The sequence below is a fragment of the Colletotrichum graminicola genome, assembly GCF_000149035.1.
Source record: "Colletotrichum graminicola M1.001 genomic scaffold supercont1.48, whole genome shotgun sequence".
Lineage (NCBI taxonomy): Eukaryota > Fungi > Ascomycota > Sordariomycetes > Glomerellales > Glomerellaceae > Colletotrichum > Colletotrichum graminicola.
In genome coordinates, this window is record NW_007361052.1 from 61531 (window position 1) to 87511 (window position 25981).

Consider the following 25981-nt stretch of genomic DNA (forward strand, 5'->3'; position numbering starts at 1 on the left):
AGTCACCGAGAGGCAGGGTTAGGAAAAAATACTTAAGTATAAGTAAAAGTACAAGTATACTTCAGTAGGTAAGTATAAGTCTAGGGTTAAAAATACTTACTAAGTATAAGTACGTAAAATTTTCTAGAGCAAATACTTAAATATACTTAAGTAATTCTTAAGTATACTTAAATACTTATTAGATAATATTTCTAAAGGATTTCTTAGTAAAGTAATAAAGATAAAGTTAGTACTTTTAGTCTCTAGTTATATAATAGGTCACGTGACCTAGGTAGTAGGCTATCTTAGCCTATAATATACCTTATTCTTTATACTTTTCTTATGTAAGCAAGTACTTAAGTATACTTAAGACTTACTTACTTAAGTATACTTAAGTAAGTACCTTCTAGGCTTAAGTAAACTTAAGTAAGTATCTTATAGGCCTAAGTATACTTAAGTAAGTATCTTATAGGCCTAAGTATACTTAAGTAAGTATTTTTTTGAAAATAATTACTTAAAGTTACTTATTCCCAACCCTGCCGAGAGCTCGGACGAGGGGTGGTGTGGGCGTTACTAATGCAGCAATGTGTAAGGAAATAGAGACCTAGAGTACTTAAGCACGCTTCTGTCTTGTTCCTCTAACATTAGAGGAAGCAAGACTAGACCTTTTCGTCTAGTTGGTTGTTAACCAAGCAATTATCTTACACAATGCCATCTGATTTCAAAACTCCAAACTCTCGCTCCACAGCTGGTCAGGTTATGGCCCTGGGACTGTGATGATATTAAAACTACTCTCCACGGTAAACGGATTCTGGATTTACAACGCATTCTAGCAATGTATTTCCACTTGACAGATGGGGTGCCGGGGGCCGATCAGATCCGGGTTCCGATCGAGACCAAGAGCGATGCTTCAATAACCGAGATGGAGGTTGACAATTTGTTGTCATTGTTATCGGGTTATAAATGAGTCTGATCTTTCTGGGCCAAATAAGGTATTGCGATTGCTTAATTCAATGTCAACTAGGTCGCAAGCATAGGCTTCAATGAACAAGGTCGCGATGTGAACTGAAAATGTCCACGTTTTGCTCCGGATAAGGTCTTACGTCTCATGATAGTTCTATATTATTCTCTTAAGGCACTAGGGACGTGGTTGCCTGCCGCCCATCATACACCAGGCCTCTTAGCTATAAAAATCAAAGTTGTTATCGCCACCCGCCAATAAGAACTCCAACGCTGATGGAAGTGGAAGCATGCCCATATTGTCCACGTCACCGAGGCTCAATTCGTCTCCCACAAAGCCAGCTTCATAGAATTGGCCAGCTTGTGACTCGTCCCCTGCGAGTGTGCCCATATACTGCGCTTCCTGGCTCCTCGAAAACCCTTGGTTGGGCGTTGAGTGGACCAAACACGTGGGTTCCGAGCTAAGCGGGCGTCTACCCGCCGTCGATAATGAGCCAGAAGGGTTACCGTTCCCGTATCGGAACACATCCGGGGATCTTGAAGCGCTGGAGTTGCCGTTTTGGCGTGCGGCTTCATCTGTTCCAATGCTTACATCGTGACCCAAACCACTGGGGCGGTTCGTCTGGGAATGGCCGCGTCCTCGCAAATGCCGTGGTTCGAATAGGTTCAAGAGACTCCGTGCGTAGAGCCACTGGCTTTTCAGTGAATGCAAGGTTTGAATCATGGATTCAGAGTGCCTCTTGGATTTTGCCGCCACGATTGGGTTGCTCGAGTGCATCTGAGTCGACGTGTGTACCAGAGCTGTGAAGAGCACGTGGATGCTGGGGAGCCATAGCCCGGAAAGCATGTTCCTTTTGCGTAGAAACTCAAAGATGGAACTAACAGTGGCTGCGGCATCCGAGCAGATGCTTAGGTCGGTTCCCGCTTCTGCTGTAGACTGGTCCGGGACTGGGCGGGGCGATGGTCTATGGAGCAGGATGAGGAAGTTGTTGTAGGTGAGATGGAAGATTGCCTGCCATATGTCCGGCCCGCTCTGAGAGAGTTGAAGACTGTCCGGCAGATTCGTCACCAGTTCAGCAAGGGCTGTGTCTGCTTCCCTCGTTGCTTTGGCGCGGTCCTCTGCCGTAGACCTCAAGGAGACTCGCTTCCTCATCGCTTCGGAGAATATGATGCATAGGCGAGTGTGATGAATAACAAACGCGGTTTCGGTTTCCGGCGTATCCGTTAAATGGTGCTCTGCAATCATCGGTACATCGGAATCATCCAGATTACTGCAGGCCTTAAATTTAGTACATCTGTATAGAGGAGGGTGTTATAGTATCCCGGCTCAAGAGAAGACTTACATGGCCTGCGGTCGCCCATGGGACATAGAAACCAACACATCGAACTGATACAGAGTCCACCATAGCCTCGTCCACAAAAGCTTGTCCATAATATTCAAGCAAGACGGTGTTGCATCACGGTGTATGCCCATCCCAAAGGCCGTCCGAACCGCGCATCCCACCCAGTACCACGAGTTTGAAACAACGTCTTCAAGGTCATCACACTGCCAAGTCAGCAGAAGGGCGGCCTGTAAATATGTTTCGCGGTGTTGCTCGAAGCGACAGTCAAACAGAGCTTTCGCCCGCTTGAAGAAAATAGGCTTCAGCGCCTTGACATCCTCCCGCTGGGGAGACAGAACATGCGCTCCGACGAGCAGGATCGAGTTCAGCAGTAGCAGAGATAGCGGCCTGGATCTTATGGTATCTGAGCCGCTATCAACGTTATTGTACTTCTTCATGAACTGGCTTTCGTTGACAATGGGAAAGCCTCGGTTGACGTGAACGAAGTACGCCTCAACAAGGTCGTCCGCAAGCTCCTTGGTAGGTAGATCTAGCGCCTCAGGGGGGACTGAAGACATTCTCGGGGCTAGAGGATGGCTTCCAAAATGTAGCACATTTTGATCGGGTCTATGAGTCCGCTGACGGACTAGGTAGTTAAGGTTGGAGAACTCAGTACCGATGAAATACAGACGGCCGCTGGGCAGTATCTCTTGGCTTTCTGTCTCTTCTTGATCGAGGAAATCAGCCAGGTTACGCGTTGCGAGTTCGATGGCGTAGTGAGATTGCGCTGCGGAGTCGGCTGTTGATGTTGGCACACCGCCCGAGTCCCCGGCGGCATTTATCCAGGGGCTGGCCGCGTCGGAAGCAGTAGGTGTCGTCGTAGACCGAGCGCCGTCTGATATTCGAGGTTGCAGCGGAACATTAGGGCTATTGGAGGCCCTTGCTGAAGAAGACCTGGTTTTCTTCTTCTCAAAAAGCCGGCAATCGGGGATGTCGTTTGCCTCGCACTTTGAACATGGTGTGCCCTTTATCAAAACGTCACAACGAACTTTCCGGTGATGACAGTTGACGCATGCTCTTCCGTCTGAAATTTATGATAGGAGAGATAGTAGGTCAGAAAAGAATTACAAGGTAAGATGAGGGAACATGGCGCGCAAAGCAACGTGTTGGGGGCCATACTGGTTCTCCCTTTCTTCGGCGCAAGGCGCGGCGTCAATGACGCTGATGACGCCGATGACGCCCTGTTGCGCCCTGCAGCTGACATGGCTACGGTCTGATTACGAGTTACGATTTCGGCTTTTAATTTCCGAAACGAACTTCACCGCCGATTACAGAGGAGCCCTTGTCTGTCGTGCGATTTCGACAGGACTCTGTGGCTGATGGGGAGATGCACAAAGTGTCGTGTAAGCCGGAAGTTAGGGTGGACTACAAAAGCTCGGAAGTTATGGGGGAGTTATCACAAGCGATGTCGGCAATCATGACCAATCAGAGCCAGCTTGCCCAAAACTGCAAGCTTACATAAACACAATATTTCTCGGAAATTGCAAACATTCCCGAGCTGCGGCATTAGTGTACGGCGCCTTCGGTCAACTCGGCCAATAGTAGCAAAAGAACAATGCGAGTATTTGGTCTGCTGCAGACGACGGCACTTCGAGTGCAGACTAATATGGAACCAGATGCGTAAATGATTCAAGCATCTAGAAATTTTTGACATGTGGTGTAGGCATGTTATCTCAAAAGAAAAAAAAGAAAAGCAAGAGAAGAAGAAATAGAATAGAAACCGACATACATATATATAGAGGAGCCTGCTAGTGAAGAACAACTTTTTGCTATCAGTTCTTGAGCAAGGCTTTACAATACCAAGCACGGCATATCCCAAAGCAATAACCCTTGAACAACACATATCCAATGGAAACAACGCATCAGCATTCCGACGTGGTTACAAGCGACAATAACGTTCTTATCAAAAGCGAAACAATGACAGACATAGAGAAGAAGAGCGGTGACACTTCGGACGTTTCATCCTATTCTGAGAAGGAAGATATTTTGGTAGATGCCACCAAGCTATCGCCAGTATGTGTTTCGTCCATATCTAACCCGGAGATTTGTTCAGAATGCTTTCCACGACTTATTGCTAACTTCAAACGCTATGCTAGATGCGCAAACTGCACATTATTGTCGCCGGGTTTACCTGCACTTTTAATGGCAATCTCGGTTCATCAATGCCTTCAGGTGCCCTTGACGCCATCAGCGAGAACTTCGGCGTATCCAGCCATATCCATCTCATTCTCCTCAACTCACTCTTCATGTGCGGATACGTACTTGGTCCCTTGCTATTCGGGCCCCTCAGCGAGTACATTGGGAGACGCCCAGTGCTTATTGGGACGTATCTGGGATATTTAATCTTTATGCTCGCTTGTGCGGGAGCCCCAAACTACCCGGCGCTGCTCGTATTCCGCCTCCTTTCTGGTATCAATGCGGCTGCGCCCACGACTGTGATCGGTGGGCTCTACGCCGACATCCTCGACAACCCAGCTGTCAGGGGGAACGCGATAGCGGTATACATGACTGTCACGACGGTTGGCCCGCTCATCGGACCACTTGTTTCGGGTTTCTCGTCTCAGGTATCGTGGCGCTGGCCGTTTTGGATCGCCGGAATCTTGGCTGCCTGTGGGTTGCCTCTTGTCCTTACACTGCCCGAGACGTACGCCCCTGTCCTTCACAACAAAGCTGCCAAGAGGCAGAGCAAAAAGAACGGCAGTTTGGGGGCAAATCAGCGGCAGCAGCAGCAGCAGCAGCAGCTTGAGTCGAAACCCTTCGAAGTCCGGAAAATCTTCCTTCGCCCCATGAAGCTTCTTTTTACCGAACCCATTCTACTGTTTACTTCCGCCTACCTCACACTTGTCTATGCCGTGTTCTACCTGCTGTTCCAAGCATACCCAGTCATCTTTCAGGGCTTTTATGGTCTATCGCCGGGTATGGCCGGGCTTGCATTTCTGCCAGGTAAGATGTCGACGCTGGATCGATGAAGTTATGATTGGTGCTAACATTATGTCACCAGCGGTTGTTGGAGTCTTGTTGTCTCTTGCCACCTTTTGGACTTGGACCTGGTATCACGATCGCGAAACCAAGGCCGGGGCCAAATGGGCTCAAGACCCAATAAACCGTAGGCTGCCTCTGGCATGCGTGGCTGCTCCCTTGTAAGCTCCACTCTTCCCACACCTGAGATATTTACTAGAGCTGTTGCTGACGTTGTTCCTGCTAGAATGGTAATAGCTATGTTCTGGCTCGGATGGACCGTATGGCCGTCAACGTCTCCTGTCGTGCCCATGCTCAGCGGAGTCTTCTTCGGATGGGGATTCACCCTGCTCTTCATGGGTATGATAAACTATCTGACAGATGTCTTCCGTCAGTACTCTGCATCGGCGCATGCGGCCGCCAGTATGACGCGCTCGATTGGTGCTATCCTACTGCCACTTGCGGCCAACAGTATGTACACTAATTTGGGAGTCCACTGGGCACCTTCTGTCCTGGGCTTTATCGCCTTGGCAATGGGCATAATTCCTTTCGTTTTTATTAAATTTGGGGACCGTCTCGCGAGGAGTAGCAAAACGGCACGGGAAGCCTTTTCTATCAAGGACTAATTTAACCAGATGGAATGTAATTTAAATCACAACCAATAGGTACAGCACAACACGGCGTATGCTTAATTTACCTACTGTAGGAGCGAGACATTCTAGTGAACCTTTGGCGGTGTGTGGCTTAAATGCCCTCACCAAGACATGTGGATCGATGATTCATACACTTCAGCCCTAAACCGCCATCATGGAGATCAAACGGAGTTTCTATCCTTCAATAGTGATGAAGACAACATGGACTACTTTTAGACTTCAGTCTTAAGCCCTTATGTATACGATACAATAGACTATCTGAGGTTTTCTAAACCGAGGTCAGCCCTTAAATTTATTAGGGGCTCCGCCAAAATTAGTGCCTTCAAAGCACGGGTCGACACATACGCGTTGTCAAGGAATGAACGCTCACCAGGTTTCAGCTTGACATGGTGGTAAGCCGTTCAGGGCCTAGTCTAGTCTTCAGCAGCTCTCCCACCTGTTATTATAACGGACTATTATGCCATGCTGAACGACCCAAGCTTAGACACATTAACACAACATTTATTGACATTGGACCTAAGCTTAGTACCGCTTTCAGGCGCATCCGACGTACCGAAATAAATGAGCGAACAAAGAGGTAAGCGGTCTGATTGCTTCCAGAAAAACCCCTAGGCCAGTAACTGACATTCCAATGATAGGTAGTTTTGGCTATACGGACCCCAACTTCCCCAGCCCGGGAGGTGAATGGGATACGGCGGTCATCATATACGGCTACACCCCGTCTTTCGTTCTCGCCATCATCGCCGACGTGTTCTTTTTCCTCCTTCTATTCGTCCATACATGGCAGGTGGTTCATTACCGTAGCTGGTACTTCGTCACTGTTCCCATCGGTCTTCTTTTCGAGATTGTCGGTTACATCGCACGGTCCCTTTCCGCCAAGGTCGACCCCTATCATCTCATATACTTCATCCTTAACTACTTCTTCATCGTCACCGCTCCCGTATTCCTCGCCGCAGGAATCTATACAATTCTCTCAACCCTCATCCACCGACTCGGACGACAGTTCTCACCACTTCCGCCCAAGGTTGTGCTGTGGTTCTTCATCACTTCTGATGTTATTGCGACCATAACTCAGATCTCGGGTGCCGCGTTGAGCGGAGTGAAGCAGTCACGCCGGGAGAACCCGGAAATAGCGAACAACATCCTGCTTGGCGGATTGGCCTACCAGGTTTTCTCCATTGGATGCTTCGTCATCACCACGTCCATCTTCCTCTTCAGGGCCAGGCACGGGATCAATGAACAGAGACTCACGACTTTTGTCACAGCCTTTGCGGCGGCTACATTGCTCGTCTACCTGCGCACTTGCTTTCGTCTTTCAGAGACTGCGGAGGGTCTTGGGGGCAGGCTTAACTCTAATGAGACCTATTTCGGCACTCTAGAGTTTGCGCCAGTTGTGTTGGGTGTATTCCTTCTTTCAATCTGGCACCCTGGTAGATGCATTGCCCGAAAAGTCTCTGGCGGCACCGATGATGTTGAGAAGACCGCAGTCTGCAGCGGTGAGCCTGTTCGGAAGTAGAAGCTTGGTAGCGTAAAGATAGCTAGTTTTTCTCCTTGAGAGCTTTGACACAGCTTACCATCTTCTAATATGTAAATCCCCTCTATGACCTAATGAGGTCGTTCGAGTCCACCGTATCAGTCCTCCGGGCATCGACGACAGCCCACAATTGCTCTTCCAAAGCAGTTCCCTTCTCCGCTGCGACCTGCCCAAATTTACCGAACCCAGGCATGATTCTAGGTTTTGACTCCAGAAAACGTCGACGTGCTGCCAAAGTCCACTCTACTAGCCTCCTCAAGTCGTAACTCTGGCATAGCCGCCTCTCCATGGCTCGTCGGGGTCTCATGACAGACTGGCAGGGCAGTTTACAGACGGCCACCTCCACATCCCTGGCCAAAATCAAGAATCCATTGGGGACATCGTCTAGCTCTTTGCATAGGGGATAGCTCTTCAAGACCTTGGTCATTGTCTCGAACGTAAGCAGAAGGAAGCCCTCGAGCCATTCCTTGGCAGCGTCTCTTCCACCTTCCTCGATGAGGCCTTCGATCCCGAACAGAACACGTTTATGCTTCCTAAACGTGACGCTGTCCAGCTCGTTATCGTAGGTGAAACCCGGAAGGCTATGAAGCACTGCTCGAAGGGGGTGCTGGATGCGGTATATAGCGTGGGATTGCTGTATCGAGGTAGCGGATACATCGTTGCCAACAAGAAGGCGGTCCAACTCTATGGAGAGCTTTGAGTCTGTGGCCCTGCTTTTCCACTTTTTGGACGTCTTTTTCCCAATGCCGCCTCTGGTCATGTGCAACGAATTGAGAGTTGCCGGACTTGGGGGTTCATTGGCGCTATTGCGAGCAATCCATCTCGCTTCGCGAGCGTTTTGTTGCAACTTTTTGGCTCTTGCTTGCCCATACGACTGAACTGGAGTAGCCGGACCAAGTAATTCTCTGTTTGGGCTGGTTGGACTCAGGGTCTTTGCTTGGGGTGTGGATGGGTTATCATATAAGACGGTTGAACCTTGGCTAATGAAGGCGCCGAAAGGGGTGTGACTCTGCTCGATTTGCATCTGGGCGTCTTCTAACTGGCTGACGGGGTGGTCCATGCCGTCACACTAATAGTACTGACTTGATTTGTTGTCACTTGTGAGTTGGCGACCGGTATGCCCAGCTGAACCTTATCGACAGCGAGCAAGAACGACTGAGTTATGAAGGGGATTGCCGTATCAGCCTAGAAGGAACCCGTTAGCTTCAAATCCCTTGTACGAAAAATGTCCAAGTCTCACAGTTGTTGACGCCGATGACGGTTAATGTGCCAAGAACGTCACAACAGCCTAGGAGCTTTCATCGCCCGCGGAGTGGTTGAGTGCCAAAGGTGGCGATGAGGAAATGGACAGATTCGGAAGTTTCGGTCAGACCCGGGAAAAGTCAAAATTAAACTTACGGGTAGGGCTGCGGGAATTTGTGGGTCTTGGGCGCAGGGTCTCCACGTTTGAAGAAGGAAAAGAAGGGAATGATGTAAAGTCGTTGCAGAACATATGGGCGGAAATAACTCCTGAGGATGACCGTTGCTTACCAGTTTTCTTCTCTATAGTTAATATCCGTACTCTCACCACTCCAATATGCGCACGACCCAGAGCACTGGCCATAACGCAATGAAGAGCATACTGAGAAATAGAATAATTTCTTGAGTTATTCATTAATGTTGCGTCTGAAATAAAGCAGAATTTCATCACGTCTTTTCCCATTCATGGAAGATGTGAACTTTATTTGACAAGAAGACATCAAGTCTGTTTGAGAAATACATGCTGAGTTTCCGGCAACACGCTGAGACTGGAGTTGATGTTCAGGTAATACCAGTTGTCGTACTTCTTTGGCCTCGGTGCTGGAGGTTCGATTCTGTTCTGGGCTGGAATACCGAAACTCTCTGTAGTGTTTCTCTTGTCAATGAAGCTCTTCTCGACGTCTGGACGCGAAGTTTGGTTGTAGTTGATTTCATTCGAGTCAACTTGGCCTCCAATAAGCTCGGCCCATGTCTTATGGCTTTCTTCAATGACGCCTTTGATATAGGTTACGTTCTGGTACCAGTCACCGACAATGTCGATTACGGCATCTCCCCGGGCCACTTTGTAATGCTGCATACTGGTCAGTAGTGAGTCGAGGTAAGGACACTCTTGAACAGAACTCACGGTCCACCAATCACGGAAAGCCTTGATAGTTCCGGGGCGGTATTTCTCGACGTCTTCGTACGCTTAGGGCGAGTCAGTATTGCTGGTTCCAAATTAGAGTATTGTACACCTACAGCTGATAAGTGGTGCGAGAGGATCACTTGTATCAATAGCGATGAGTTTCCAGTCCGTCTCGTTGCCCTATTTGTGATCTGTTTCAGCAAGAATCGCACCAATTTGACATGATTGAGACTTACATCAGCCAGCGCAAGACCACCAAGAATCTTAACCTGCTTGACTTGACCAACATAGCCAGGACTGGGTGCTGTGTCAGTTGAGCCATAAGGTCCAGACCTTGCATGTCTTTTCTTACTCTTGGCCAATATCAAACAGATCCACCGGGTCGTTGTCTCCGATCAAACCGGTAAAGCCGTGCTTGTAATTGGGGCTCTCCCAGGTTTGCGGGATTGATCCATAAATGAATGGGTACGACTTATGGGGCCAAACACTTTCGACAAATCTGGGAGCATCGTTCAACGAGTCGTGAACCACGGGATCTGAGTGGAATCCAATGAGCTTAGGCCTAGTAACTTATTCCAATCGGCTGCAGACTGACTTAACGGCTCATCTCTCTTCAGCTCCACTTTGCCATCTTGCCAGCGAGGTACTTCAACGACCAAATTCACAATTTGCTTGTTGCTCTCGTCGGGCCAAACAGGAACGTCATGCCAAAATGAAATGGGATCTCCGTCCTTTTCGAGCCATATCCTCCAGTTCTGCGATTTTTGTGAGCACAATATGAGGCCAGAGAGGGTTGGCTGAATCGCTTACCTTTGTGTTGCGGGCACCTACTTCTCTCAAACTAAGCGCGCTGTAGTCGAAATCCCGAGAGCCCGCAGTCGCAGCGTTCCCTACAGTCGAAAGTGCCACGATGCCAATCAATAAACTCTTCAAATCCATAGTGCTTGCTTTGAAAACGGCCTCTCAATAGACGCGAAGGTTGAAATCCAGGAGAGAACACCGTGATACGAGAAAAGCGCTACGCATTTTGTGTCAAAATTGTGGCGAACACACCACCGTGACCGACGTCAAACTACAGCTTGGCACGGAAAAGGAGCTGAAGGAGGGCATGAGGTGGCGGGGTCGTACGGGGATCGACTGTGACAGAATTCTACCTCGACATTGGATGAAAACGGTTCGTGGAGATCTGCGCATTGTGGTTCAAGGGTGTGAGCTGCCTTAGTTGATGAGTTGTTGTGGGGGGCGGCGTGTGTGAGCCAAGGATGCAGGGTTCACGAATTTAGACCAATAATGCGGAAAATACTATGCACGTGGAAACTAAACGGTGCCCATTTTCTGTCTTCTGACTACTATACGACAAAGATATAGGTAGTTGACGTAGGAAAAGGAAGAGACCGGCCAATTTCAGCTTCCGTATCCCAAGTCGTAATCAGATGCGTTTTTTGGAACATAGAATCGCATTAGTCCTTGGGGAGGATGTTGCCTAGTGTCTGGTCTGTCACAGATCGTCAAATTGAATCTCACGTTATCCTGCGCGGCCATCCTCCTGATCCGATCGCCCGCAATCGCGGAGGAACACCCGCGCGCCTGGCCTCATCGTTTCCCTCCTCCTTGCCGCCCTCCTCGCCTCTTGGGCACTAGTCAGACGGCGGCGAGTAATGCTATTGGATACTTTGAATTGGCATGTGGGACCGATCCTTTCAACAACGCGAGCCTACGACGAACCATCGACATGGCATCGTGATAGTTGGCACTGTAGCAATCATTCGGGCCTGCCAACTGACGTCTAAGCACTCAGCTGGATTAAACTTCGCCCGTCACCTAGAGCACAGCGTTAGAGTCTAGGAAATATGCCTCTTCCATGATAGTAAGAACTATGAAGGCACCTATCTCATCGACAACACATTGTGAAAAAGTACATAAGGAGGTCCACAGATGCACAGGTTGTCATCACTTCCATCTCATCCCAGTCCTCTTGGCCACTTACCAGAAACCGCCACGCAAACTCTTAAACATATTCATTAAAATGCTGTTCTCGAAATTCCTCACCTCTGCCTCTGTTGGCCTTCTGCTCTCTTTGATTGACCAAGTTGCCGATAGCCCTGTTTCCCCTGGAACACCTAAGCTTGAACCTCTTTACTAACTAAATTTGGCGCTTGGAGATGCTCTCTTGTTCGGTCCCGGCCCTAAAGGAACTCGGCTGTCTATTCCCATCACGGGTGGGGAATTCTTTAGACAAAAGCTGTCTGGTATGTATTCAATGCATCCGGCTGTGCAGCTTGGCGGAGACCCAAAACTAACTCAGCACTTCAGGCAAGGTTCTGAATGTGGGGGCCGACTTAGGTCTCATTGACGGCAAAGGAACATTCTTTGCGAACGCGCACTACCAGTTCCAGACAAACGACGGTGCCAATATCCTGGTACGCGCTAATGGGCCAGGCTTACAGAACGGCCCGCATCCCGTGACACGTATCACGCTGGAGACTGGAAGCGAGAAGTACTACTGGTTGAACAACATCGTCGTGGTGGGAGAGTCGACCCCCGGAGATGGTTCCGTCAGCATCAATGCATGGCAGATTATCCCTACCGCTTGATTCTGTTCATGGGTGACGAGCTGTCAGAAAAGGAGTGGAAAGACATTCTTTACAAAATGACTCAGATTAAATTCGATAATTTCTTGCATGAACAATAGAAGAACCTATGTAGGCTGCACATTGCTGTTGTTTTATGAGCTGTCGCTAGACAAATCTCTAATGTTGGCTTCGAGGAGAACATGCTTTGGCTACACATAAGCTTCCTATCACGGAAGAAAATTGTCACAGGACATATTAGGCGTTAATTGCTGCTTGCGATTAACGCCTAATATGTCCTGTGACAAAAATGTGCTGCTATGGATCCCATCCTCGCATAATCTGCTACTGTACTATCTTTCTATGTACTACGCTAGGATATCTTTCTCGTGATTTGCTTAAAGGTGGAATCAACTGTGACGTTCTTGTACATTTCTCTCTGACAGAGCTTGGGTATGCTAAAGATACGACCAGAAACAATGGCAATGATACGCATCAACTCGGTCCATCCATCCTCTTGTAAAAGCCTAACCCTACGACTTTGACAGTCTTATCAAAGTGAGTGATACTTGACAGAGCTTTACGATGGTAGGTGCCATCAGCGAAGGCGTAGACGGAGGAATGGGGAAGGCCAGCGTGACAAAAGCTAGTTTCAGAGTTGATTTAACCGCACAAATGAGCAGATCAGTATCGGTTAGAAAACGCCTCTACCTATGCTGCATGTGTTTATACCGTCCTGGTTTTAGTCCTATAAATTACAAGTATTTTAGTTCATAAACGTGGAGGCCCTTAGATGTTCAGTGACATTGTAGATGAACCTGAGCAATACTAAACTTCGATTCGCCATCTTCCGTAAGTGACAAGTAACAGGGGTCAATCCAAAGCAATAATAAGACAATGATATCGAAACTCTTCGATTATTGAGTACCAGTCCTACACATATGACCCAGAAGTCTTAGACGGAGATTGTTCCAAAGTTGACATATCTCCAGTATCTCAGATACTGATTGGGCACCATAACAAGAGAAGAAACGTAGAATGGGAAAAGTGGGAGCATATTCATATTGGCCAGTGAAAATGACTCCCTCTGGCATGATTCTACTACGCGCGATCTGCATAGACCTCCACGACTGCTGACAAGTCACACTGAATCTGACATAACACTGAGTGTCTTGTCCATCCAAGCATCCCGAAAGTAGGCTGAGACTCATTGGCCACTTGAACGCCCCATCAAAGACATTCTACGATAATTTTGCGCATGGATATAAGTTGAAGAAAGATTATCATTAAAAGTTTTTGTCCAGGTTACAGTTTGATCTATGTACTCGACACTGAACAGATACAGTTCCTCCTGTCATTCCGGTCTTCAAGCCTTGTAGGATCCAATCAACAGGTCAAGTCAAAGACGGGCTGCCTACTTCCAACCGGCGTCACACCAAAAGAGATGTCAGTCTGAGCGGTGTTGGCATCAACGAGGGTGTACCACCAGACATTGCGCTGTCCAAAGAGAGCGCAGCCAACCTGAGACCAGTAACGACGAGCGTTGTCGACGGAAGCAACGGCAGCGCCTTGCTGAGGGCCGACTGAAAGGTTTGTTAGCGCCGAGACCTTGAACGACTTCCGTGAGACACGAGGGCTGTGAGGTTTGACTTACTGTGCGGCCATCCTGTCTCAGTGATGAATACAGGCTTGCCACCTGCAACGCTCTCGGTCTGTCCAACCGCAGACCAGAAGTTGTCAGGAGCCTGCTCGATGGCGTTGGGCTTGGTAGACTCAAAAAACGGAAAACCGTTATGTCCCAGCCATTCTACAGAACTGACTACCCCCGCGTTCTCACCACGAACCCAGGCAGTCCAAGTATCGACGTGACCGATGGGCTTGCCCTCCAAGGCGGTGCCGCGGATCCAATCGCGGAGCCATCCGATGTATCCCTCAATTTCGGCGGCGGTGGCTCCGACCCCAGCGTTGGCGGCGACGCCTTCCGGGCTGCTCCGGTACAGGTCCTCGGAGCCGACAGAGATGCCAACGATGCGGTCGGTGAAGGCCGCACCGTACTGCTCTGCCGCGCGAAGAAGAGAGTTCAGCTCATTCTCGTAAACGCCACGCCCGGCACTGGCCCACAGGCCGACCAGGATTGATGTATCCGTGTCGATGGCGGCCTGGTAAGCTGAGATCGGGTCGTTCACGGTGCCGCACTGAATCGAGGTGTAGAGGCGGGCCGACGTGAAGGATCCCGCACCAGCTAGGCTCTTTGCGGTCTCGAAATAGCCCCGGAAGTCATCGTAGCCTCTGCATGAGCCGTCCTCGTTCGTGGCGCCGTAGTTGAATCCTTGCTGCACCTGGGCCAGGGCGGTGGTGGCCAGACCGGAGATGATGGCGCTTCTGAAGTACATGGTCGTCGACTTATTAGAATTAGAGTATTGAAGAAGCGTTTCCGGAGACCTGATCAGACCGGCCTGAAACGTTTTTTCCGTGTAGGAGTCTCAAGTATTTAAGCAACGCAGCAGCGTCACTCCACCCAAAATAGACCTGTCCCATCCGCATGACGTTTTCATGGACCTCGTATTTGGCCAGCCACGTCCACCCTCTTTACCGTCCCTCTCCGGTTTTCCATTGGATCGATCTTGGTGGGAAAGCAAGCAACACTGCTAGTGATCGACAGCTCAGCCCGTGTCTCCACTTGCGCCGTCGCCCAGATCTTGGTTGGAGGGACCGCATCGTCATCCACTACCCGCCTTTCCGCTAACAAAGCTTACTTGGCGGTATTTTTCTCGTAATTATGGCACCGGATGCGCTGGGCAAGTAATCAGACCGACCCCTGCTTTGCACCAATAGTTGAACAAACAGCGAGCAATTCTTCTGTTTACACAACAACGCTGAGTCACGTATGGCGGACATTGACGGTTACGTACAGTTCCCTCCCTCTCTTTCGTCTCTCAGCTAACCCACTACCAAGAAATCCATGCTGCAATGCCAGAGGCCTGCATTGCGACCCATTAAAGATGTTTGCTCCTCCTAGTCAGGGGCGCAAACTGCTTACTGCATGGCAACGGAATGAGTTCCTATCACAGGAGGCTCATGTATGTGTGGCGGTTGCCATCAGCCACACCACGTGCCATGTCACATGAACGAGCTTGAGGGCCCCCCTTTATATGGGCCCTCCACCCGGGAGATTTGTCTTCACACAATTCAAGCCTTTTCTTCACTCATTCGTATCTCCCTATCTGCTGTGTGCCCTAGCTCGTGAGAGTTCCTGTGCTAATGATGTATACAAAATGCGGCGAAGAAGTGTTTGATGGATTATCCTTACAAGGATTGATGTTCATCCGATGTTTACTAAGACCTAGCATAATTTTATCTCTTCACGTGGGGTTTCTATCGACTAGAAACTGGGCTACAGGGGCACGTTTTATTGGCACCTACATTTGAGTTCGACGATAGCTCGGAACACAAGATCTATTGACCCATAAACTGTCAGGGAATAGTGGTTTTTGTTTTTACTTTTCTTGTTTTTACTTTCCAAGACCATCACATGTAGTTTCGACATCATTGTATAGAATGCTAGGTTTTTGTGAGAAACGATAATTAACAAGTACACTTTGTTTGATTTCTGATGGAATAGAGTACACCTCAGCAAAACATTCTTCAGAATGCTTATGATTCGCCAATAATCCCGATGTTATCACTGATGTCGCTCCTGCAACATGCTCTTTATCAAAGTCACTGAGCCAAACGAGAAATCTCTAGGTTAAGCCCGCTTGAAGGGCTAACTGTATCGAGAGAAAAAACCATGCGCATAAGTTGCTTGGCCGAGCGAGGGTTATTATAGCGATATTTGAGAGGACGGGCGGCGGTTGAACAAAAACGGGAGCCAGACGGGCGAAATCAGGTACGTATCTAAGGCGGTCCCTCTTAAGTTCGCACAGGTATACAATAATAGTTACCGTCAAGAAGACACGGTATAGGTATCATGCCCGATACCCAACTCAATAGAGGAAGGTTTCTAACTTTCTAGATAGAAACACAGTACCATGCAATCTTGTGACTAAACTTTTTTACCAATCAAAGTTGCCAGAGCTTTCGGAGATAGCTTCCCTAGTTACTATGCCTAGTACTTCACACCTGTTGCTGTGACTGTCTTGCCTGTTCTACAACTCAACACCCCACAACGAAATCCAGCTTGTTATGATAGTCCGCCGTCAATATGGCTGCCGACTGGAATTGCCTCCCCTTGGAGATTCGATGGATGATTCGAGACTACATCAAAAGCCTTCAGCCGATTGCAACGAATATCGCAAACCAACAGCTTCTTCTTGTATGCCGCGAGTGGCACAGCTGGTTTGCCCACGACAACTACCGCCTCCTGGTGCTCGATCAAGACAGGCTTGGCGACTTTGAGAAGCTTGTCAGTGATAACGAAGCCCGGCGCAATTACGTACAACGCATTGTGCTGCGTATCCGACTTCCTGACTACGGCTGTCCTGCCTGCGACGAAGAAGAAGACGACGCAACCGCCTGCTCTAATGACGAGGTTTTTATTGACGTCTTGCGGCGTTTTATGAACATCATGTCGGCGTGGCCAAAGAGAGAGCATAATTCTGGAATAACTCTGGACCTTGGGGCCTACTCACCGAGCGATGGCAGACATGGCTTCCGCGACTACCGCTTTTCCGACCAATACCAGTACGGGGCGCCGTATACCAGTCATGAGCAGCATGCAGATGTCCTCTGGAGAGCTCAGGAGGCCGTCGAGAACCAGAAGAGCACCTGTCCCGGGTGGACCCGCAACAATAATGTCAAGTGTTCTTCGCCTTCCCTACCCTCTCAAAAGAGACTTTTGGCAACGCTTGGCGATTTCCGACGGCAACACTTTTCTAAAGTATTCACAGAGGGGCATAGGGATACTCCACCGCATCCAATCCTAAAGGGAATTCCCTCTGCCCCAGCCATCACCTCTTTGGTTCTTCCCCGCCACTACTACAGACCCATCTCTCTTCTGGTAATTGGCTGTCTAATCCGCCAAGGCTTCCCAAGCCTACAGAGCTTCCGGCGCGAGACTTGGAGGGCTTTCGGTATACCAGCAGGACAGTCTATGGGTGGATACCAGAGCCTCTTTGCCGCCTTGCCTACCACCATCGACCACTTCAGTCTTTTATGCGAGCTCAAAGATACCCATGTCGGCCTTCCCATTACACTTTCCAGATTTTACCAACCGCGTTTTGGCGGAATATATATGGGCATCGCCGCCGCCATGCTGGTTAGGCGCCTGCGTTCCTTCTGTGCGACGTACACAGTTTCGTTCGAGGACTTTGTAGGGGGTGATCTTCTTCGGGGACGTCCGGTTCATCCCCGGCTCGAGCACCTGGTCATGACGTCCGATCTCCTGAATACCCGCGTTAGCTGCCGCGCGACAAGGTTCTTCGGCCTCATCTATATGGCAGGCCGCTTCGCTTTTGTGTCTATGCCAAACCTTAAAAGCCTTATCGTGTGGGACGGAGACAAGCGCGACGGGTTCCTCATGCGCTTCACGTACACCTACCTCAACTCCAGTGGGCCCGAACAAGGGCGGCGGCAACCGACTGTCGATTGTTGCGGCACCCGGTACGCTAGAAAAGACCTGCTGCCAGTATTTGCGAAGTTGCGCCACGTGCTCGGGCTGTTATTGCCTCCCGGAACTCCTTCTATGCGCTTCATTTTCAAAACCTCTCGTCCTGCTGGGCGGAGAGAAGAAGTAGAGGGAGAAAGAGAACTGGCTGTTGGAAGAAGGATACCCCAGGAACCAGAATTCCAGGAGGTGCGGCATCTGATCCTAGATCCGGAATCTGCCAAGCAGAGACTGTTCGAAAGAAGAGTGTTTGAGATGCATTGATATTCTACGCTAGTGTACGGGTCCATGTATGACAGTCGGCATCCTCGACGAGAAACTGACGGGATAGTGTAACTACACAATTATATCGCCTCTGCTTTTCGGAGCCTCGGGTTGAATTGTTTTATTAGTATGTGTCTATGCCACTCAGTGAGACGTGCGCCCAGCTGTGAAGGAACGAAGTCGGTGACTTTCTAGCTGAAATATCTAGTAATTGAGTCTGACAGTTCCATTGGAGTACGTGGTAAGAAACTAGGGTTTCAACAGGGGTTAAAGTTATTCGTGCAACCGTGACGACATACGCTTTTAGTTATACCTATGATTGTCACTAGGTCCTGCTTCCCTCTCAGTTAGATTAAATAAGTCCTAAGACGGCTGACCTCTCTATAATTTGCAGTCAGGTGTAAAGTTGCCAAAAAAAAAAAAAAAAACTAAAAAAACTAAAAAAAAACTTAAAACTTGGTGGAGCAGACTTATTAAGATCTCGAAGTAATGTGCACAAGCTGTGTGCGACTGATGTCGGACCATCGCTACCGAGCGGCGTTGGCTTCTCGGCCGGTGTGGCGGCCCGCGCGGTCAATTCGGGTCCGCCCCCGTCACCTCGGTGAGTTCCATCCAAGCTTTCCCTCCCTCCTGCCCCACTGCGAGCTCTGCTCGTCATCTCGCGCCAGAGCTCCCGTCAGTTTCCCAGCACAAACACCCGACTCCCATCCAGTCCAACTCTACCATCCGGTCACCCATTCGATCCTTTTTTTGCAATTGGCGCTCGCGAATCAGACAATTGGCCTCTGCAGCATGTTCGCAAGCCGCTCGCTCGCCAGGGCGCGGCCGGTCCTTCGACCACGCCGGTCCCCGACAACAAGAACTGCCTTTCGCAACTCGTCGACGAATCCCTCCTCCTCCTCCTCGACCTCCCGCGCCGCCCAGCGCCTCCTCGACCGCGTCCCCCTCCGCTTCCAGAAATACACCACGGGCCTCCGCAATGCGCCCCTGTCGCACGTCGTCGCTTTCCTCGTCCTTCACGAAATCACGGCCGTCGTGCCCCTGCTTGGGCTCTTCGGGCTCTTCCACTATACCGACTTTCTGCCTCTCGAGTACGTCTCGGGCCACTGGGCGGGCTACGTCCGCGACGGCGTCGGTATGGCAGAGAGGTATTTCAGCAGGAAGGGGTGGTTTGGGTTTGAGGCCGGGGACCGCGGGACCATGACAAGGGAGATGGACAAGAGCGGGGACTATGAGACGGGAGACGCGCCAGAGAACCCTGGGCACAGTACGCAGGATCTCCTGGAGCGGTGGCAGCAGGACGGAAAGTACAAGGTCGTGGTGGAGGTGGCCATGGCATGGGCGATCACGAAGGCGCTGCTGCCGGCGCGGATACTTGTTAGTGTTTGGGGGACGCCGTGGTTTGCGGGCGTAATGGGGAGGGCCCGCGGGGCTTTCAGATCGAATCGATAGTAGTCACAATAGGAGTTCAAAATTCGAGGAGACAAGTTGGTGTGGCTTTTAAACGCCGGGCTTTTGTTTTAATTGACTTTGAGACTTTTCTGTATCAACCTATCGACATGCCAACACGCGCCCCACTCATCCGATTAAGGGATCAGGGACGTCAAGTGGCTCATGCGATTAGGAGACAAGAAATTTAAGGCTTCTCGTAGATCCAGTCGAACTGGGCAGACTTGTACTGGACAACATCGCCGTCCTTGAACCAGAGGGCAATCTCCTTCTTGGCGTTCTCGACGGAGTCGGAGCCGTGGCAGACGTTGCGGCCGACGTCGATGGCGTAGTCGCCACGGATGGTGCCAGGGGCGGAGGCAAGGGGGTTGGTGGCACCGAGGATGGCTGGAAGAGATGGGAGTCAGCAGGAGATTGTGGTGGATTGGGTCATTTGCGGGACTTACTGCGGCCAGTCTTGACGGCGTCACGGCCCTCCCAGACCATGGCGCAGATGGGGCCAGAGTTCATGTCTGCGGGGTTGTCAGCTCTGAATCAGATGCGGCGCAAGAGGAGATAACAACATACACTCGATGAGGCCACCGAAGAAGGGCTTGTCCTTGAGGTCAGCGTCTAGCGGGCGGTTAGCGATGCGGTTTGGCGGGGGGAGGTTCGGGGAGTGCTAACAGTGAGCCTCGAGGTGAGCCTTGCCGGGGGTCATAAGCTTGATGGCAACGAGCTTGAAGCTGCGTAGGACAAATGTCAGGATCAGTTGCAGACAATAACTGTCAACAGGAAGACTTACCCACGGCTCTCGAAGCGAGAGATGATGGGGCCGATCAGGCCGCGCTGAAAGGTAGTTAGCTTGCTGAAGCAGGCAATTGGCAGCGTTGCCGAGGGATGATGAAGCGTACCTGAACGCCATCGGGCTTGATGGCAATGAAGCTGTCTCCAAGTCAGCGGATTTTGTCTTTTTAGATTCGGCGGGTGGTGGTGATGGTTGTGTGCCCCTCTCAGCCCGAAACCTCTTTCTGTCCCACGATGGCGGGGTAATTATTCAGGGTGGCGGCAGAGGGACAAAAAGAGGCAGCAGTGACGACGGGGGTGGTGCAGGGCAATGGACAGATTTCAAACTTACGTCTGCTCAGAAGCCATTTTGGGTGATGTGTCAACGACAAAGTCTGTGGGAAGAGGAGTTTGTTGTTGATGTTGTTGGTAGATTGTGGTGGTGACAACGGAGGGGACGACGGGAGAAGAAAGGTCTGCTGCTGACCGCTGGTTTTGTTGGCTCGAGGAAAAAATTATGTACAAGCCGAAGAGAAGCGCGAGAATTATGAAGGTAGGTGGGGGCAGCTTTTCTGCGGTGCGGCGGGCGTACTCGGGGAAGCTCGTGTCTGCATTATTCTGCTGCTTCTTGTGCCTCGAGGCGGGGTCACCGTCCTGCGCATAGTGGGGTCCGGATCCGGGTTCAGCCATGGTTTGACTGTCGACACGCTGCCAAGTACGGATACTCCTGCCCTCTAACTTGTGTAGTACGGAAGGTAGGAAGAAGATAGGCAGATATGCAAGTACCTTACGTAAGAGGGCTATACAGTGACATAAGCTTGGAACACGGCAGTTGAACACTGTAACCAGACCATCTATCTTTTTTCTTTCTCTTAATGCTGCTACTGTGTGTTGAGTACCTAGGTAGGTAGTCGGAGACTGAGGTTAGGGTGAGTTTGCTTACTCGTAGCTTTTTCGAAATAGAAGTTTTCAACCTATATGTCCTTCTTATAATCGGGACACTGACTGTCGAAGGGCTGGGATTGTGGAAAGGAAGTTTGGATGCTGTCTTGTTTACATTCAATGCAAGCAAGCTTGTTGCGAGTGAGTGAAGTGAGTGCCTGAAAAGTTGCACAGTGAAAGGACCATGTCGATTCAGGCACACACAGTCCCCACCAGTGCTTAACTGCATTAGAAACCCAGACCTGATAGAGAAATAACCCTCTCACCGCCTCAACTGGCTGAGACTGCACGTCAAACAAATAACTCCATCTGAAATAATGCCAATTGAAATGCCAACTGGTTCTGGGCGGTGCAACCATCCACCTCAGCTCCATAATTGGTACACGTGTCTGCGAATTAGACCCTGATAGACTGCAGCACCTCGGGCGCTCTCCTCTGATGGCGGGGTAATTTGCATCAAGCGGGTGTATGCACCAATCCAACTCTTTGCTATTCGAGTAAACGTTCCTTCCCCAAGCCTCCCCTGGCTGCTGCAGCTAGACGTCCCACGCTAACCCGGAATCGGAGCTACCGAGTGGACAGCTGTTGAACTTTGGGCGTCTCACCTTGACGCAAGTACCTTTCACCCACGACCAACCCAATCCCATCAATCCACCAAGTACAGCCATCTAAACAATCAACGAGGGAGCACCGCAGAGAAGAGCCGCCTTCTTTTTGCTCCCGTGCCTTCTTATTGTTTGCAGTTCTCTTCCTATCTCTCAACTATATAGACGGCAGCGCGATCACCAATATCCCCCCTTCCGCCATGCGGTCCCTCGGCAGGTTGTCCAGCAAATGGACAGCTTTCTTTGGTGTACTGGCGGCACTGAGCTGCATGATCCAGCCTGCAGGTGAGGAATTCTCTGTGACGCCATGACTTCTGTCCTGCTTCGCCTTACCAATCTGGCTTCAGCTCAAACGCCGTTCTGACACAAACAATCGCAGTCATGGTTAAGGAAAACGACTTCAAGAAGTGCCACCAGTCCGGCTTCTGCAAGCGTAACCGCGAGTACGCCGACAATGTCGTCTCCCAGGCCTCAACCTGGGCTGCCCCCTACAACATCCTCCCCGACTCCGCTTCCTTCAAGGACGGTCAGCTCCAAGCCGTTATCCTCAAGACCATCAACGATGCCCAGGAAACCGTCCGCCTTCCACTTACCGTCTCCTTCCTCGAGTCCGGCACCGCCCGCGTAAGCGTCGATGAGGAAAAGCGCCAGAAGGGCGACATTGTGCTGCGCAACGACAGCCCTGTCCGCAAGGAGCGCTATAACGAGGCCGAAAAGCACACAATTGTCGGCGGTCTTAACCTGGACAAGGACGCCAAGGTTGCCTACCAGGACAAGGACCAGATCACCATCCAATACGGCCCCTCGTCCAAGTTCGAGGCCGTCATCAAGTTCACTCCCTTTAGTGTCGACTTCAAACGCGATGGTTCTTCGCACATCAAGCTCAATGACCGCGGCCTGCTCAACATGGAGCACTGGCGTCCCAAGGTCGACAAGCCCGTCGAGGAAAAGAAGGAGGGCGAGGAGACTGCCGACACGGCAGACGCCGCCGAGTCCACTGACGTCAAGACGGAGGATGAGAGCACCTGGTGGGACGAGACCTTTGGCGGTAACACCGATACCAAGCCCCGTGGCCCCGAGAGTGTCGCTCTTGATATTTCCTTTGTTGGCTATGATCACGTCTTCGGCATCCCCGAGCACGCTGGCCCGCTGTCTCTGAAGGAGACCCGAGGCGGCGACGGCAAGTACACCGAACCTTATAGGCTCTACAACTCGGACGTCTTTGAGTACGTCCTTGACAGCCCGATGACTCTTTACGGAGCCATTCCCTTGATGCAAGCGCACCGTAAGGATTCCACCGTCGGTGTTTTCTGGCTCAACGGTGCCGAGACTTGGATCGACATCATCAAGGACACAAGCTCTTCGAACCCAATGGCTCTCGGAGCTGACTCCAAGACCATCACCCAAACCCACTGGATTTCCGAGGCTGGCATTCTCGACGTCTTCGTCTTCCTGGGCCCTACCCCCAAGGACGTCTCTAAGAACTACGGAGAGCTTACTGGCACTACCGCCATGCCCCAGGAGTTCGCGCTCGGCTACCACCAATGCCGCTGGAACTACATCTCGGACGATGATGTCAAGGAAGTTGACCGCAAGTTTGATAAGTTCAAGATGCCTTACGACGTTATTTGGCTCGACATCGAGTACACCGACGGTAAGAAGTACTTCACTTGGGATGGTGACATGTTCAAGGATCCCATCGGCATGGGCAAGGCCCTCGACGAGCATGGGAGAAAGCTCGTGGTCATCATCGACCCCCATATCAAGAACGAGGGCAAGTACGACATCGTGGAGCAGATGAACTCCAAGGACCTTGCCGTGATGAACAAGGAGGGCAAGCCTTTTGAGGGTTGGTGCTGGCCTGGTTCGTCGCATTGGGTCGACTGCTTCAACCCCAAGGCGGTTGAGTGGTGGAAGGGCCTCTTCAACTACGACACTTTCAAGGGCACGATGGAAAACACCTTTATCTGGAACGATATGAACGAGCCCTCCGTCTTCAACGGCCCCGAGGTCACGATGCCCAAGGACAACATCCACCACGGTGGCTGGGAGCACCGTGACGTCCACAACATCAACGGCATGACCTTCCACAATGCGACCTTCGAGGCCCTGCTTACCCGCAAGAAGGGCGAGCTCCGCAGACCCTTCGTCCTCACCCGCTCCTTCTACGCCGGCTCTCAACGTCTCGGTGCCATGTGGACCGGCGACAACCAGGCGTCGTGGGAGCACCTGGGCGCTGCCCTTCCCATGATTCTCAACCAGGGTATCTCCGGCTTCCCCTTTGCTGGTGCCGACGTTGGCGGCTTTTTCGGCAACCCCGAGCCTGATCTCATGGCCCGATGGTATCAGGGCGGTGCCTTTTACCCCTTCTTCCGTGGCCACGCTCACATTGACGCCCGTCGTCGCGAACCCTACATGCTCGAGGAGCCGTTCAGAAGCATCCTCACGGCAGCCCTCCGTCTCCGATACAGCCTAATGCCCACGTGGTACACCGCCTTCTTCCAGGCGCACAGAGACGGCGGCCCGATCGTGCGCCCGATGTTCTGGACTCACCCCAATGAGGAGTCTGGGTTTGCCATTGACGACCAACTGTTCGTTGGTTCGACCGGCCTGCTTCACAAGCCCGTTGTAGAGAAGGATAAGGAGTCTGTCGACATCTTCATTCCCGATGACGAGGTCTACTATGATTACTTCACCTACGAGAAGCTTCCTACCAAGAAGGGCCAGTACATTACCAAGGCTGCTGCCATCGACCAGGTCGCATTGCTCATGCGTGGCGGTCACATCTTCCCGCGCCGTGACCGCCCCCGTCGTTCGACCAAGCTCATGCGCTTCGACGACTACACGCTGGTTGTCAGCGTCAGCAAGGATGGCCAAGCCGAGGGCGAACTGTACGTCGATGACGGCGACTCGTTCGACCACGAGAAGGGCCAGTACATCTATCGCAAGTTCAACCTTGTCGGCAGCACCCTCACCTCTTCAGATGCTGAGGGCCGCGATGTCAAGTCCATCAAGGCTGGCTCCTGGCTCAAGGCCATGAAGGAGGTTTATGTCGACAAGATCGTCATTGTTGGCGCGCCGGGCGCTATCAGCAAGACGGAGGTCACTATCGAGTCTGAGGGCAAGACCTGGACTGTCCCCGTGCAGTATCATGCGGCGGACAAGGGTCGCGCGGCGTACGCTGTTGTGGGCAGAGTCGGTGCCCGCATCGGAGAGGACTGGAGCATCAACTGGGCTTAGGCAGCGCCAATGTTCCACAGGCGTATTGTAGGCCGAGGCTGGCTTCCATGGTACTAGGAAAAGATGAAGTGCGTGCATCACGGAACGGCAAACATTTGAGCGATGGATATAGACCCGGACAGCGGTTAAGGTGCGCGCGCCAGGATTAGAGAGAGCAAGATGCGCGCAGATGGCGCTCGGGATTTGATGATTGACAAACTAACCAGCCATCAGAGCTTCATTTAGAGAAGAGACACTTGGCAGAGAAAGATGAAGGGAAAAGATCAATTCACCAAAAAAAAGAAGTGGCCCCATGTGATTTCGTTTAAGCGATCCAGAACTGTATCGACGGACGCCGGAGGGAGGGAAAGGGGTTTCGTCGGGGTGGGCTCCGTGGAGCCTCAACTACTTTCCATGGAGGGTCCCCGCCCCAATCTCCCATCGCTACCGTTCTTTCACAGAAACGCCCCCGGACCAAAGCCAACGACGATGGCGGCGCGGCAGAACCCCCGTCTTTCGACCGGGGGAAAAGGGAAAAGGAAAGCTCAGCCTCGTGAGTCTGCGACGTCGTTCGGACTGCGAGGTTTTTATTTTTATTTTATTTTATCTTTGTTTTTGGGCCGAAGGGTCCGCAGGCGACGGGTGCTCGTTGACACGGTCGAAATTCTGGTCGCTTCCACTTTTGGAACCATGGACGTTGGGGATTTTGGTGACAAAAGTATGGGGGGGGGGGGGGGGGGGCTTTTCATCATTAAAAACAATTAGTTTTTTTTCTTTTCTTTCTTCTCTGTTCTTCCCTCGGGTATCTTGGGAACAACCAGTGTTTCCTGATTCAACCGTCATCCGAGCCATGGGTCATGTTTTCCACATCTCGTAAAGATAACTCGCTCGTATGTACGGATAGTGCTTTTCCTTGTGCAGTAATTCAGGGGGGGCGGCGGCATAACATGCCA

General features: G+C 51.0%; 11 protein-coding genes across 11 annotated transcripts; 6 read left to right on the plus strand and 5 right to left on the minus strand.

The window, feature by feature from the left end:
* Window positions 1–1159: 1159 nt before the first annotated feature.
* Window positions 1160–3525, minus strand: GLRG_09360 (fungal specific transcription factor domain-containing protein; the record flags this gene model as incomplete). The annotated part of the gene is made up of 3 exons (XM_008100045.1): window positions 1160–2210; window positions 2283–3345; window positions 3441–3525. 3 exons carry the CDS (start codon window positions 3523–3525, stop codon window positions 1160–1162), a joined length of 2199 nt encoding a protein of 732 aa, XP_008098236.1.
* Window positions 3526–4417: 892 nt separating this feature from the next.
* On the plus strand, window positions 4418–5905 carry GLRG_09361 (major facilitator superfamily transporter; the record flags this gene model as incomplete). The annotated part of the gene is made up of 3 exons (XM_008100046.1): window positions 4418–5264; window positions 5323–5461; window positions 5527–5905. 3 exons carry the CDS (start codon window positions 4418–4420, stop codon window positions 5903–5905), a joined length of 1365 nt encoding a protein of 454 aa, XP_008098237.1.
* A 658-nt stretch (window positions 5906–6563) lies between these two features.
* On the plus strand, window positions 6564–7448 carry GLRG_09362 (RTA1 like protein; the record flags this gene model as incomplete). The annotated part of the gene is made up of 1 exon (XM_008100047.1): window positions 6564–7448. One exon carries the CDS (start codon window positions 6564–6566, stop codon window positions 7446–7448), a length of 885 nt encoding a protein of 294 aa, XP_008098238.1.
* Window positions 7449–7530: 82 nt separating this feature from the next.
* GLRG_09363 (uncharacterized protein) lies at window positions 7531–8526 on the minus strand (the record flags this gene model as incomplete). The annotated part of the gene is made up of 1 exon (XM_008100048.1): window positions 7531–8526. The coding sequence occupies one exon, from the start codon at window positions 8524–8526 to the stop codon at window positions 7531–7533; it is 996 nt and encodes a 331-aa protein (XP_008098239.1).
* Window positions 8527–9204: 678 nt separating this feature from the next.
* Window positions 9205–10548, minus strand: GLRG_09364 (inorganic pyrophosphatase; the record flags this gene model as incomplete). The annotated part of the gene is made up of 7 exons (XM_008100049.1): window positions 9205–9555; window positions 9610–9671; window positions 9723–9789; window positions 9846–9906; window positions 9962–10145; window positions 10205–10364; window positions 10420–10548. 7 exons carry the CDS (start codon window positions 10546–10548, stop codon window positions 9205–9207), a joined length of 1014 nt encoding a protein of 337 aa, XP_008098240.1.
* A 1087-nt stretch (window positions 10549–11635) lies between these two features.
* Window positions 11636–12203, plus strand: GLRG_09365 (uncharacterized protein; the record flags this gene model as incomplete). Its single annotated transcript, XM_008100050.1, has 3 exons — window positions 11636–11698; window positions 11852–11858; window positions 11923–12203. 3 exons carry the CDS (start codon window positions 11636–11638, stop codon window positions 12201–12203), a joined length of 351 nt encoding a protein of 116 aa, XP_008098241.1.
* A 1362-nt stretch (window positions 12204–13565) lies between these two features.
* On the minus strand, window positions 13566–14572 carry GLRG_09366 (GPI-anchored cell wall beta-1,3-endoglucanase EglC; the record flags this gene model as incomplete). Its single annotated transcript, XM_008100051.1, has 2 exons — window positions 13566–13762; window positions 13834–14572. 2 exons carry the CDS (start codon window positions 14570–14572, stop codon window positions 13566–13568), a joined length of 936 nt encoding a protein of 311 aa, XP_008098242.1.
* A 1811-nt stretch (window positions 14573–16383) lies between these two features.
* Window positions 16384–18048, plus strand: GLRG_09367 (F-box domain-containing protein; the record flags this gene model as incomplete). The annotated part of the gene is made up of 1 exon (XM_008100052.1): window positions 16384–18048. One exon carries the CDS (start codon window positions 16384–16386, stop codon window positions 18046–18048), a length of 1665 nt encoding a protein of 554 aa, XP_008098243.1.
* A 792-nt stretch (window positions 18049–18840) lies between these two features.
* Window positions 18841–19500, plus strand: GLRG_09368 (uncharacterized protein; the record flags this gene model as incomplete). The annotated part of the gene is made up of 1 exon (XM_008100053.1): window positions 18841–19500. One exon carries the CDS (start codon window positions 18841–18843, stop codon window positions 19498–19500), a length of 660 nt encoding a protein of 219 aa, XP_008098244.1.
* A 184-nt stretch (window positions 19501–19684) lies between these two features.
* GLRG_09369 (nucleoside diphosphate kinase) lies at window positions 19685–20631 on the minus strand (the record flags this gene model as incomplete). Its single annotated transcript, XM_008100054.1, has 7 exons — window positions 19685–19884; window positions 19944–20009; window positions 20065–20109; window positions 20164–20222; window positions 20282–20325; window positions 20391–20421; window positions 20615–20631. The coding sequence occupies 7 exons, from the start codon at window positions 20629–20631 to the stop codon at window positions 19685–19687; spliced, it is 462 nt and encodes a 153-aa protein (XP_008098245.1).
* A 1559-nt stretch (window positions 20632–22190) lies between these two features.
* On the plus strand, window positions 22191–25049 carry GLRG_09370 (glycosyl hydrolase family 31; the record flags this gene model as incomplete). The annotated part of the gene is made up of 1 exon (XM_008100055.1): window positions 22191–25049. The coding sequence occupies one exon, from the start codon at window positions 22191–22193 to the stop codon at window positions 25047–25049; it is 2859 nt and encodes a 952-aa protein (XP_008098246.1).
* Between the last annotated feature and the right edge of the window lie 932 nt (window positions 25050–25981).